Below are 11,499 nucleotides of genomic sequence, written 5' to 3' on the forward strand. Positions count from 1 at the left end.
CAGAGTAGAATGGCATAGGTGAAATTGCTCAATGCCCGAGATAGGATATCAATTCCTTTAAAAAGTAGAAACGCCCCTTTATTGCCAAAGTACCCACCCGCCGTCATACAATCATAACGAGTAGCTAGAAGAAAACACACAAAGCTAGAGAACACTCAGTTCTCGTCTGCCACCACTACGCATACTCATACCAGGCCCCGGAACATTCGAACTCCATTCCGACGAGGACGAGTCACCTCGGCCCCGGAGCCCCCAGTACTGGTACTAGCACCAATGCTGATGCCAGCCGTAGTGAGGGAATCTCCATCATCGATAACAGGAGGTCCGCCGACCATCACAGGCCGGATCTTGGCGCCGACAAAGCCACGACGATCACGACCGGTGCGGCCGCGGCCGAGCCAGTTATGTTTGAGAGCTTTGCTAAGAATCTCGATCCGCTCCTGGGCAGCGTCGTCTGTTTGCACGCTGGCCAGGACGCTGATGCATTGTAGCATGCGGCCGACGGTCTCTGTGATGACGTGGGAGGAGTCGGCGGAGGTGTTGCCGCGGTGGATGACGGTGGGCCGTTTGTTGGAGGTTGGTGGCGATGTGATGGACTGGAAGAAGAGAGGATCTGCGTTGGAGGATGTGTTCGAGGTAGCACGACTGCGAGAGTCACTGCTCGTTGGACGTGGGTGGTTGGCCAGGGCATTAATGCCGTTCGGAGGAGTAACTGTCGGTGACGGTGCTGAGAAGCGTGGATGACTGCGAGGTGTAGCTACCGAAGCCGGCATCAAGCGAGGCTGCAGTGCCAGGACGGCCTCCAGTGCCGGTACTCTTGGCCGTGACGCTGAGTGTTGGGAATCCGGAGTTGATGGAGTCCAGGCTGAGCCGGGAAAAGGTTGCTTTGAGGGCATCGTAGCGATTCAGGATCATGCAATCACGGAAGGCGATCAAGACTAGACTTCGCACATCGAGTGTCCCACCAACAGGCAGTGCACCCCAGAACTCACCGGCTTCACGGCTAGTCATCAAGGATCCACAGCCCTTGAACTCGAGATCCAAGGGGAGAAACACAGCCTGGATAAAGGGCAGAATCGTGCCAAACACCAGCAGCCACACTTGAACCAGGTGCGGGACCAGTTTTTCATCTGGAAGGCCAATCAGCGAACTGTGATTCAAGGTCGCAAATCCAGTCTCTAGCAGTTCTTGCAGGTCCACTACAATAGAAGTAGGAGCCCTCTTAAGAACACAACGCTGCAAATGAACGAGCACCAGCTTGTTGAGATCTTCGATGGCGATGCGCACATCTTCACCATCGAAGATGACCAACAGCTTCGCCTTGAGGAAGTCCCACGCATCCTCTGGGGTCATATTATTCAACCCAAACCCTTGCAAGGTCTCCCGGAGCATAGACTCGGGGAGTGTCCCCGAACTACCGACTGAGGACGGACCCGGGAAGCCACCGGGTGTTGTGGCCCCCCCCAGCATTATTGGCCAGCCATTCCATCTGCTCCGACTCAGCGAGCGCCTTCTCCTCCTTCTTCTTCTCACGCAGTGCTCGACCGCCATGCAGGAGATCCAACCCACTGACCGACTTGCCAAACGTCGCCCCAGGAGCCGGAGACGCAGGCGTAAAGGAGTATAAAGACTGTGGGGCATTAGGGTCTGCCGGACGAGAATTACTCGAAGCCGATGATAGAGGGAGGTTGAAGTGGTCTTCGACGCGGTCTTTTAACTTCAGTTTCTGCCTTGACAGGAAATGATGCTTGTGCTTGTCTTTGTCCTTTTCCTTTTCCTTTTCCTTCTCTTGAATTGGCGGACGATCTGCAGGGACAACTGTGCTCACGGAGGCATTGGATAAATTGTACATCGACGAGTTGTTCGAGGACAGGTCGGCCAAGTTTGTAGTCGAGCCGCTAACCATGCGGGATAACCCACTGATCTTACTCGGGGAGGGAAGGCCACGGTCTTTGCCCAGCTCTTTATGACTGCTGATTCCGATGTGCTTTGGCTTTGAGAAGAGCTTCTTCTTCTTCTGTTTCTCGGGCTGTTGTTCTACCGGCGTAGCACCGGCTCGCGGGAAGACCACATTCGCAGCTGTCGTGGCCACGTTCCCTGACGGCGGAGGAGGTTGGGGAGACGGTTGGTTGACACGCAATGGGGCGGGCATCAGAGGAGGTGAGCTGCTTCCACTGCGCCTGGGACGAGAACCATCCTCTACCGGGGTTATGACATTCTGTTGCTTTTTCGTCTGCTGCATTGCTGCCTGGGCGGCGATACGGGATGCTGACACGGTAGGGACCTGATCGGAGGAGGCGGTCGGCAGGGAAGGCTCAAAGAAACCCTGCGAGTGATGCCGTGATCGGTGCCGGGGTAACTCGACAGAGGGACCCCGGCCGGAGGGCCTTCGGCCTGATGGGTTCGGCATAGGGTGATGAGGCGAAGTCGCCGAGCGTGGTTGTGGAGGGAAGTAACCCCCGGGCTGTTGAGTATTGATTGGAGTGACAGGAGCGGCGGAAACGGTGGTCACATTAGAAGAGGCGTCACTACCGGAGGATCCGGGGCGAACCAATTCGTCTTCATCGGAGTCGTCTTCCTCTTCGTCATCAGATGGAGGTCGGGGGTAACGAGGGGCAGGTGCTTGACGCCCAGGGGAGTTGGGGGGATCGGAAGGTAGGATTCATAACGAATAATCCATGCTCTTTCTATCTCTTTCAGGCCAGTTTATCTTTCAGCGAGGTTTTTTTTGTTTACAACGTTACAAAAGCCACATCTGGGCACTCGCCGATCCCTTCCTCTCCTCTATCTGGCAGAATCCCAGATCGACGAAAGATGCGGAGACTTGGCTAAGCTTTGATATGATCTGGACTCAACGAAGTTTATAGATTTAAGATCTATATTTATAGACCATTTCACTGCTTCATGGTGTCCTTCGCACCTGAATTCGTCTATCTAACAGATTTCAATGTTCCTTTTTTCCAACATTACCATGACTTTCATACTAGTATTATATCCAGGCCGCATATAGACTAGGTATTACGGCCTTACTAGAACCTAACAAAAAGATCAGGCTCGGAAATGCTACCGTGTGATCATCAAAGTACCATCAAGTAATATATAACCTCGGTATCTAGCCGTACCTGGAGGGACTGTCCTTGGGAGCCCTGGAGCCTTGGTGGGCTTAGATCAGCGAAAAGGCGGTAAAAAAGGCGGTAGCGTAGCTGGGGACATTATTCTCTGCCATCTTCCCCTCCAGGGCTAACAATACCCCTAAAACAATTTCCCCAAACAGTTTCCCCTTCCCCGGCGAATTTCAAAATGGCCTCCAACACGAGCCTGAGCGCTGTCTACACCGCCCCTCAAGCCACTGAAACCTTTGAACATGTGATATCAACCACAACCGGCACACTAGCGGCTAAGCAAGCCCACCTATCAGCGCTGCAGTCCCTCGTACCCAAACTGCAGGACCAGATCAACGTCTTCCTTACGGAGCGCATGGAAGAGGACAAGAAGGTTCAGGGCCAGCTCTCGGCACAGGAAGCTAAGGAGGAGGAGAATTACGGAGAGGAGGTGGTTGAGGACGATGCATGATCGCATGACCATGATGTATCTTGAAATGGGCAGATGCTAGTGGGTATCAAAGTCGCTGGGATAGCCTCCGTCGACACAAACAAACCAAATGAAAAGAGAACCCCGAGCCGGAAACAAAGTGAAGAAAAGAAAAACTAAGGACATGAACGAGAACAAGAACGACCCCGCGAATGCAGATGCAGGAGAGCAAGGATACTACCCAGCTCGAACACTGGGTTTTCGATTGACACACCCCAAGTGAACCACGGTATCACTGGGAACGAGTCAGCGATGAGCAAACCGAAAAAAGAAACAAAAGACCGGAAACGACTTACTCGGGGAAAACATTGATCACACTCCCACCCAAACGCTTATGGCAGACGCCACAAATTCGCTCCTCAGTGACAGTGACGTGGCGGGCCCGCGTGCCTCCACCACGAATACCCTCGCCAAGAGCGAGCTGGGCTTGAATCTGCATATCCCGTGCCTTACGCAGGTTTGCCACAATGCGCGCTTCATTGAAAACCGAGTTTGCGGCACGCATGCGGCCCTTGAAATAAAATTCAAGTTTCTGCACAGCCTGTTTGTCCGGGATGAGTTTCAATGCGGCATCAGCCGGGAGGCGTGAGCCATGCTTGGCTAGCAGGTCAATCGCGGGGTCGTTTTGGGGCTCATAGCCGTGGGGCGGGGAGAGATAGAGGGAAAGGAGGGTGAGGTAGATGGAGTTCTCTTCTTCGGCCTTTTCAGCGAGGTGGACCTGGTTGCAGTATCTTTCTGGTGTTAGCAATTGCTCCTTTTAGGGAAAATGATATATCACTCACTCTTCTGCTTTTTCGTGGTCCGCAAGTTTGAAGACGTAGATCTCGAGCGCCTGTCGGTGCTGGCCCATCTTGCTAAATAGGATAGCTCGGGCTTCGTAGAAGTTGGGATCTGGGGTTTGTTAGTGATAGCTTGTTTCACAGGAGTAGCGCGCAACGTACCCTCTCGATCGAGCCGATCTAACATCTTCGCTGGAGAGTATTGCTCGCTCTCTTTCAACATCGTCAAGAACTTTTCCTTCCATTCCCCTTGCTCGTTGGATGTAAGTTGATCTAAATATAGGATGAGCAGCCGCTGGTGTATGTCCGGCGTCATGTCGTTCCATTCATTAATGACATGCTCGAGGTATTGAATGGCAAGTGCGGTGTCTATTTGTTCAAGGAACCCGAGGACTCGTGGACGGGGTAACGTCTCAGCATTTTCAGTGTCGGTCAGGAATATCTCCATTCCCAACTCGTGATTGGCACGAAGCGGCCATTCCCCAAACTCAAGAACTAGATCAATTTGATCCGGCGGTAGATTTTGAAGATAGGCGACTGTGCGTGTCGGACCGCTCAGAGGACCGTTATCTGTCTGGCCAAAGCGCTGTAGCAATTCAAGTGCTTGCCGATGCAATTTCTTGCCGTAAAGAAAATCAATTAGGTCGTTATATCTACCAGTCTCCTCGAGTCTCTCCATGACTACCTCTGGGTCGCAGAAGTTTGCAATGCGGAAGAGCGATCCAGCTAGTGATGGCGTCGCGAACATGTGTGCACGGAACAAGGTGGTGTCAACCAACCGTGCCTTGGCACAAATTTGTGTGGCAAACTCATCGGGAGATGGGAAATCCAGCAGCTTAAGGACCGAGTCACTTGCCTCATCTGTGGCTTCGACTGGTACAGCAGCTTTGAGAGATCCATCGGGGTTGAGGAAGCGCTGGAAGCGTCGGCGAACATCTGCCAGGTATCCTTGCAGCTCGCGGACAGCAACTCGAAGACCTATAGTTAGTTAGCATGGATTCAAAACCAATGAGAGCAAGCCGTACCTTTGTCGTGTCCACGGATACTGCTAGCCTCACTTCCTTCGTCGGGCTTCCGCACAGAAGATATAATAGAGGCTGCGTGTGTGGATGCCTGTCCAGCAGCAACATCATCGGATGACCCGTCGCTCTGGGACCCGTTCGCTTTTCCGTTCGCAACTTCAGGCTCCGGGACTGTAGAGAGATCGCCCGCAATTAAGCGAGGGTATAGGCGAATGACACTCTCGGGAGGTGCAGACACTTCAGTAAACAGATCTAGAGACTCCCGGTACTTGTTCAAGGCGAACAAGCTCTGCGCTTTTTCAAGTCTTGTTGCGCGCAGTCGACCAGGCTTATCCCGTAAAAGAGCATCCTCCAGCACGCCGAGTAAGCTGATAGCCTCATCTAGATAACCACCCTCAACCAAAGCATCAATCTGGGTATCGTAGCTCAGAGCTTCCATGCGCCAGATGGTGCGGTCACTTGCCACAAGGAACCCTTTACCGGCATGGGCGAGGCTGATATTCGGCTGCGGAATGTGCAAGATACTAGCCGACGGCAACGGAACAGACTGCAGCAGCGATAAGGTCTCCGGGTTCCGTACTTCCAACACACCCTTTGATGAATCGTGCAAAGCCAACAAAAACGGGTACGAGTATCCAAGCTCCACCGGCGCATGGCTCCAAGGCACCTGCTTCCGGCCAAGAGGCTGGCCGTCGACATCGATGAAATTCGTGTTGACGTCCTTAGCCAAAAGAATCTCCCCTTCACGCAGTCTTGTCACAAGCGGCCGCGGCACCATGCCTCCCATACCAATGTAGCTCATGCTCGCCGCGCCAACGCCCGTGAACCGGCCCGATTCCTCAATGCTGCCCGGTCCAGCCAGGTCCGTGAACTGCCCACTCTCAATATTGACCATGACAAAGCTCGAGTTCAGGCCAACCACTAGCCGTGTAGCCGCAACCCAGGTGAGAGTTTTGACCCCGCTGACCAAGCTCAGCTCAGCCGTATCCCGTTCCAGCTCCATGTCGCGCCACGCCCACATAAGAATCTTCCGCTTGACGGCGACTGCCAAGCGGGAAACAATAGCAGGCACATTCGTATCAACATCATTGACAACATTCGACGTGATGGCAAAGACAGAAGCGCCCTTCGTTTGAGCTAGCTGTTCAACAAGCTCGTAGGATTGCGCATCGTGGAGCGAGACATAACCACCAGAAAGCGACACCAGCACGTTAGCCTCCTTAATCAAGGCAAGCTGTTCGATCTTGTATCGGGAGAATTTCTCCAGTTCGCGGAGGAGCTCGGTCTTGCCGTCGTCGGTGACGCGGTAGATGCGGAGGTTGCCATTGTTTAGGCCAGCGAGGAGACGGTCACCGTAGGCTAAGACCGAGTCGATGCGAGACTTGTCGCGCGGCTTGAGCTCCACGAGCGGCCGCGCGGTAAATGCTGACAACATGGGCGTGCTGTCTTCAATTCCTTCCGCTGGAGGTTCGAGGGGCGCTGCTGCTGGAGCTCTCCGCATGACGTCCGGGGCTGAGTCAGTTCTGAGTCAGCATGTATCTTGCCGGGGCTGGACTGGAAGGCAACTACCTAGGCACAATGACTACTCTTGTCGGTTATTCATACAAGTTTTTTTTGCTTCGGATAGAGAGATAGCTGATGGGTTGATGTTCGTTTGAAATGGGCTGTAAATGAGGAAAGGGATGTCACAAAGTGTTTTGAAACTGTCCAACAATGTCATTTCAGTCGAAATGACCTTCAACTTCTAATGGGGTACGAGTATTACGATAAACCCGCGAGAAAGATGACTTGAAGAATAGATTTAAAGTATGTAACGCATAATCAAAGAAAAGCCATGTTTTTGGTATCTGAATATCTCATGCAGTCCGAATTCCACATCCAGGTGACGCCAGGCCGATGCAGATCAACACATCCCTAATTCTTGGTTTCCGTGTCCTCTTTCTTTCCCTCGGCAGGGAAATCCTGATGCTTCGCCGATGTCCCCTTCCCACGCCAGGTCGATACAGCAGGGATATCAGCCTTGAAGCGTTGCTCTTCGGTACCGTAAGCGCGGGGCGTGAGTTTGATCAGAGTATGCAAAGGCACCTCCATCCAGGGACTCTGCTCCTGAGGTACATTCATAAAGTAAGCGTAGATGCAGCGGAGGACAGCTTGGTGGGTAACGATGATAACATTCTCACTGCGCTCCAGCTCCATGATGATAGGCTCAAGGCGGATGACGACGTCGCGGTAGGACTCGCCACCGCGGTAGCGGTAGTTGTACTTGTCTTCGTCACGGGCAGCAAAATCCTCTGGGTACTTTTCAGCAATTTGCTCGTAGGTCAAACCGTCGCAGACGCCCGAGTCCAGCTCATCCAGGGCTTTCCACTCCAGCGTCTCGTAGCCAGTCTCTGCCTTAAGGTGGCGGGCACTCTGGATAGTGCGGCGCAAGGTTGAGGTCCAGATCACAATCTTGGTGTTGTCAGGGATACCGGACTTGCGCATTAGCTCGGGGAGCGCGCGGGCATAGGCCTCGCCCCGCTCGGAGATGTTGGAGTCGCCTCCAATCCGCCCAGTCAGGTTGAACTCGGATTCACCGTGCTATTTTCGTCAGCCCCCTTTCAAAATGATCCCGGAATTTTGATGTTTGACTTACTCTTGATAGCCAGATTGAACGGGGCTTGATGTGAATATTCTGGATATAATAGACTAGGCGACTGGACAGATAATCTTTGATCTGGTTGATGATGACCGTCGATCCCACGTTGATAAGCTTGACGTAAGTGTAACTCTTCTCTTCATCGTCGATGGTCTCGTACACCTTTTCATAGTTGCGAATGCGATTGCGGAAATCAAGCGCAGCCACCTCCGGATCTTGGCCTTTGTAGTCCGGGGATGTCGTCTTGACTTCCTTGATGTTGGTCATGATGAGATCTTCATCATCACAAATTGACTCAACAAAGAGAGCCTCGATACCAGCTTCGGTGCATTTCTCATAGATCCACCTACGGCGGTCCTTTGTGGAATTGGTGGCATCCAAGATGGCCACAACACCCTTCCCGGTATTAAACCACTGGAGCATGTCAGACATGGCAGCCTCTGCAGCAGCTCGGCGCATACGCTCGCCTTCTTCATTGTGAGGATCAAAGAATCCAGCCTGTGGCTGTGGAGTGCTGAAGCGGCGGTAACTGCCAACGTTAAAGACACGTGCAGGAATACCCACCCAACCCAGATAGCGCATGGCTTTGACAAGTCAGTCCCACATGTTGACTTCCGGATAGCTGATTCACTTACCTTTGCCGGCGATGAGACTCTTGCCTCGGGCCGGGAGGCCCACCATGACAACACATATCTTTGAGTCGTCGGACTGCGTGCCAAAGTTAGCGATTGGCATTTTTATCTCTTGAAAGATGAAAAAGAAAATGGAGATTGCAGGAGTGTCGGATCGCGAAGGGGTGAGAAAGAGAAGAAACAGAAGGTAGACAAGACAGAAGGTATAGTAGACCCAAACTTGTAGAATCGCGCGTGTGAAAGTGCTCTTGCAGTCTGTTCTACTTTCTTGCATTTGAATACCCAGGCAACGCCATTTTGAAGGCATTTCATACTTCCAAAATAAAAGATCAATCATCCCAAATCAACCTAACCCACCTGGGCACATACATGCAATGCAAGCCTCGGCAGAGTAACAACGCAACAATACTGCGGATATCAGAACATAAAACAGAGGAATTCCACTCACACTTGCAACGAATGCCTTATGCTGGCTTCGGACACTTTCTGAAGCCATTTTTGAGGTTGATGTTATATGAAGAAGGGCAAATACGAGAATCTCGGGAAGATTAGGGGCAATTCCGACCCGAAGCCGGAGGACCAAAAAGTAGAACTTAACCCAACATGGGGGGTTTGGTCAAGAAGATATTGAGAATATGAGCAGGAATGGATTATATGAATTCACAAAAAAGGAAAAGAAATTCAAAAAAGACAAAAAAAAAGGCCCGAAGAAACAGAGAAGAAACAGAAGAAACAGAATTCAGGGAGGCGCATAATGCGGTGAGTCTGGATTCCCCACTAACGTCATCTCCATCGTGAATCAATCCACTTTCATCTATTGAACACTACTACAACATACGGAGTAGGCATGATCTGCCTCCTTTACTATATTATGTATGTATATATACAAGATCCTGTTTAGTGGTTTATTGACTATTGCTACCTCTAACCTAAATTGTAAACGTTAAGACAGATAAAACAAGTTTTTCATTCATACTACTAATATGCTAACCATTTAAGGAGAATCTGTATACAGCTGTTTTATACGGGCGCTTATACCCGGGCCTACTACATGTAGGCAAAAGAATTAGCTATACACAAAAGTTCTTATGGTGAGCAAATCGACTTAACTTGGAAAGGCTGGAAATCGAATATACACTCTTCCCGAGGCAAACACACCGGCGTTCTTCATTGAGCTAGTGCAGATATGGCTATATGCATATATAGTGTATAGTTATGCTTCAACTCGACATGAGCAGTATTCTCACTAGCCTCACAGATGAATACCTCCTTATGGTGTCATCACCTTCGGGTGTGCGGAGCAAATTATAGACCTCGTCTTATGACCCGGCTATCCATGGATCATGTGTCATAGTTTTATCCGATATATATTAGCTTTGATATTGTCTCAAGCCAAGATATTTAACCCCCTTCAGTCCTACCTCGACTAATCTCGTAACAAATAAACACTAAACAGATATATTATGCATGTAATTCTGTAGTCTATTCAGGTATCATAGCTCATGCAATGCGACACGTCCTATCATTAATAATACTTAACTTTTTTTAGACAAGCCTCTGAACTTAGATCGAGGTATCCTTGGGACCACGAGCAAACTGTACACGTAGCGGACCACCCCATGGTCCTTCCCGACCATTCAGTGTATCCATGGCTTTCAGGGCTTGCTCGGGAGTACCCACGTCGACGAACAGATAGTAGTGCTCGCCGGGTTCGAACCGCTTAGCGGGGTGAGGGGTGAAGACCTTGCTGACATGTTCACTGCAAACAAGTAGGGTATCAGTATTTGATCCACACAAATTCCAAGCCATCTAAACTTACACCTTGAATCCCTTGAAGAACATCTCTATGTTGGTCTGCACAGCCCCGTGGTCGGTCAATCGCGGCAGTCCACCAACATACACGCGGCTGCTAGAGTCACTGTTGACCTTAGCAAAGCTAGGTCTCTCTTGCTGACGCCAGCGATCGATGCGGAATGGCTCAGGTGGATTCTGAATGCGCTCCTGAGACTTGGCCACACCGGGCTTGATCTTGACCGGGCGACCCAACATATCGCGGCCATCGAGCTCAGTCATGGCGCGCTCGGCATGCTCCTTGTTCTGCAAGTCGACGAAGCAGTAAGAAGGGTTCCGGCCGGTGAAAGGATCAATGGCAATATCTATGCGCTCGCTATTTTGGAGGGGGTTTCAGTTGGCGATGATTCAACGGCCGTTAGGTTCAAGTAGTGCAGGCATACATAGGGAACTCGGCCGCTATGAACAGCGCCTCCACATCCTCCATCTTAGCCGTGTATGGCATGTTGCCAACGTATAGGCGGCGGCCATCGTTAATCGCTTGGGGGACGTGCGCTCCGGGCCGACTGAAGGCTGCACGAGAGGTATTGGGGTTCGCGCTTGGGCTGCCATTGGTACGCGATGGTGTTGCTGGGCTTTCAGCCTTCATGCGCCAATTGGGAGAGTTGAAGGCTCGGCCGTCAGTGCGGACATTTGTAAAGGGAGACTTGGTAGGAGCTGTATTTTGTAGATATCGATTAGTCGAGACTCTTTGGGGTACTTTTTCAGGACGATCTTACTCTGTTGCTCCTCCAGTCTGGGGCTCTCTGCATCAGCCATACTTTTTCAGAGAGTATTTCCGTACAAGCGTAAAGACACTCTGGCCAAACAGTTATACCAAAATAATTTTCAAAAAAGCCGAAGAGTTGACTTGGGTAAATTGCATCTTCCACTTTTTTTTTCTGAGAGTGCAAACAGTGCAAAACTGGCACTCCACTTACTATTTAAGCGCTCTTGATTTTTCCTTCTTCATTTTATTTCCTCTTTATCAAATACTTCTTCTCATT

The 11,499-nt window shown here is 51.1% G+C and overlaps 5 protein-coding genes across 5 annotated transcripts; 1 reads left to right on the forward strand and 4 right to left on the reverse strand.

The window, feature by feature from the left end:
- Positions 1-185: 185 nt before the first annotated feature.
- Positions 186-2,410, reverse strand: N7519_009499 (uncharacterized protein; the record flags this gene model as incomplete). Its single annotated transcript, XM_057296272.1, has 3 exons — positions 186-712; positions 762-1,343; positions 1,423-2,410. 3 exons carry the CDS (start codon positions 2,408-2,410, stop codon positions 186-188), a joined length of 2,097 nt encoding a protein of 698 aa, XP_057144154.1.
- An 890-nt stretch (positions 2,411-3,300) lies between these two features.
- N7519_009500 (uncharacterized protein) lies at positions 3,301-3,573 on the forward strand (the record flags this gene model as incomplete). Its single annotated transcript, XM_057296273.1, has 1 exon — positions 3,301-3,573. The coding sequence occupies one exon, from the start codon at positions 3,301-3,303 to the stop codon at positions 3,571-3,573; it is 273 nt and encodes a 90-aa protein (XP_057144155.1).
- Positions 3,574-3,768: 195 nt separating this feature from the next.
- N7519_009501 (putative vacuolar morphogenesis protein AvaB) lies at positions 3,769-6,893 on the reverse strand (the record flags this gene model as incomplete). The annotated part of the gene is made up of 5 exons (XM_057296274.1): positions 3,769-3,826; positions 3,888-4,322; positions 4,374-4,482; positions 4,533-5,348; positions 5,396-6,893. The coding sequence occupies 5 exons, from the start codon at positions 6,891-6,893 to the stop codon at positions 3,769-3,771; spliced, it is 2,916 nt and encodes a 971-aa protein (XP_057144156.1).
- Positions 6,894-7,306: 413 nt separating this feature from the next.
- N7519_009502 (bifunctional nucleoside/nucleotide kinase/histidine phosphatase family protein) lies at positions 7,307-9,158 on the reverse strand (the record flags this gene model as incomplete). Its single annotated transcript, XM_057296275.1, has 4 exons — positions 7,307-7,972; positions 8,028-8,614; positions 8,666-8,738; positions 9,111-9,158. The coding sequence occupies 4 exons, from the start codon at positions 9,156-9,158 to the stop codon at positions 7,307-7,309; spliced, it is 1,374 nt and encodes a 457-aa protein (XP_057144157.1).
- Positions 9,159-10,225: 1,067 nt separating this feature from the next.
- N7519_009503 (RNA recognition motif domain-containing protein) lies at positions 10,226-11,272 on the reverse strand (the record flags this gene model as incomplete). The annotated part of the gene is made up of 4 exons (XM_057296276.1): positions 10,226-10,421; positions 10,482-10,829; positions 10,897-11,170; positions 11,233-11,272. 4 exons carry the CDS (start codon positions 11,270-11,272, stop codon positions 10,226-10,228), a joined length of 858 nt encoding a protein of 285 aa, XP_057144158.1.
- Positions 11,273-11,499: the final 227 nt, after the last annotated feature.

Source organism: Penicillium mononematosum (assembly GCF_028829835.1).
Source record: "Penicillium mononematosum strain IBT 11891 chromosome Unknown utg000005l:1.0-9366267.0:1.0-9372171.0, whole genome shotgun sequence".
NCBI classification, from domain to species: Eukaryota; Fungi; Ascomycota; class Eurotiomycetes; order Eurotiales; family Aspergillaceae; genus Penicillium; species Penicillium mononematosum.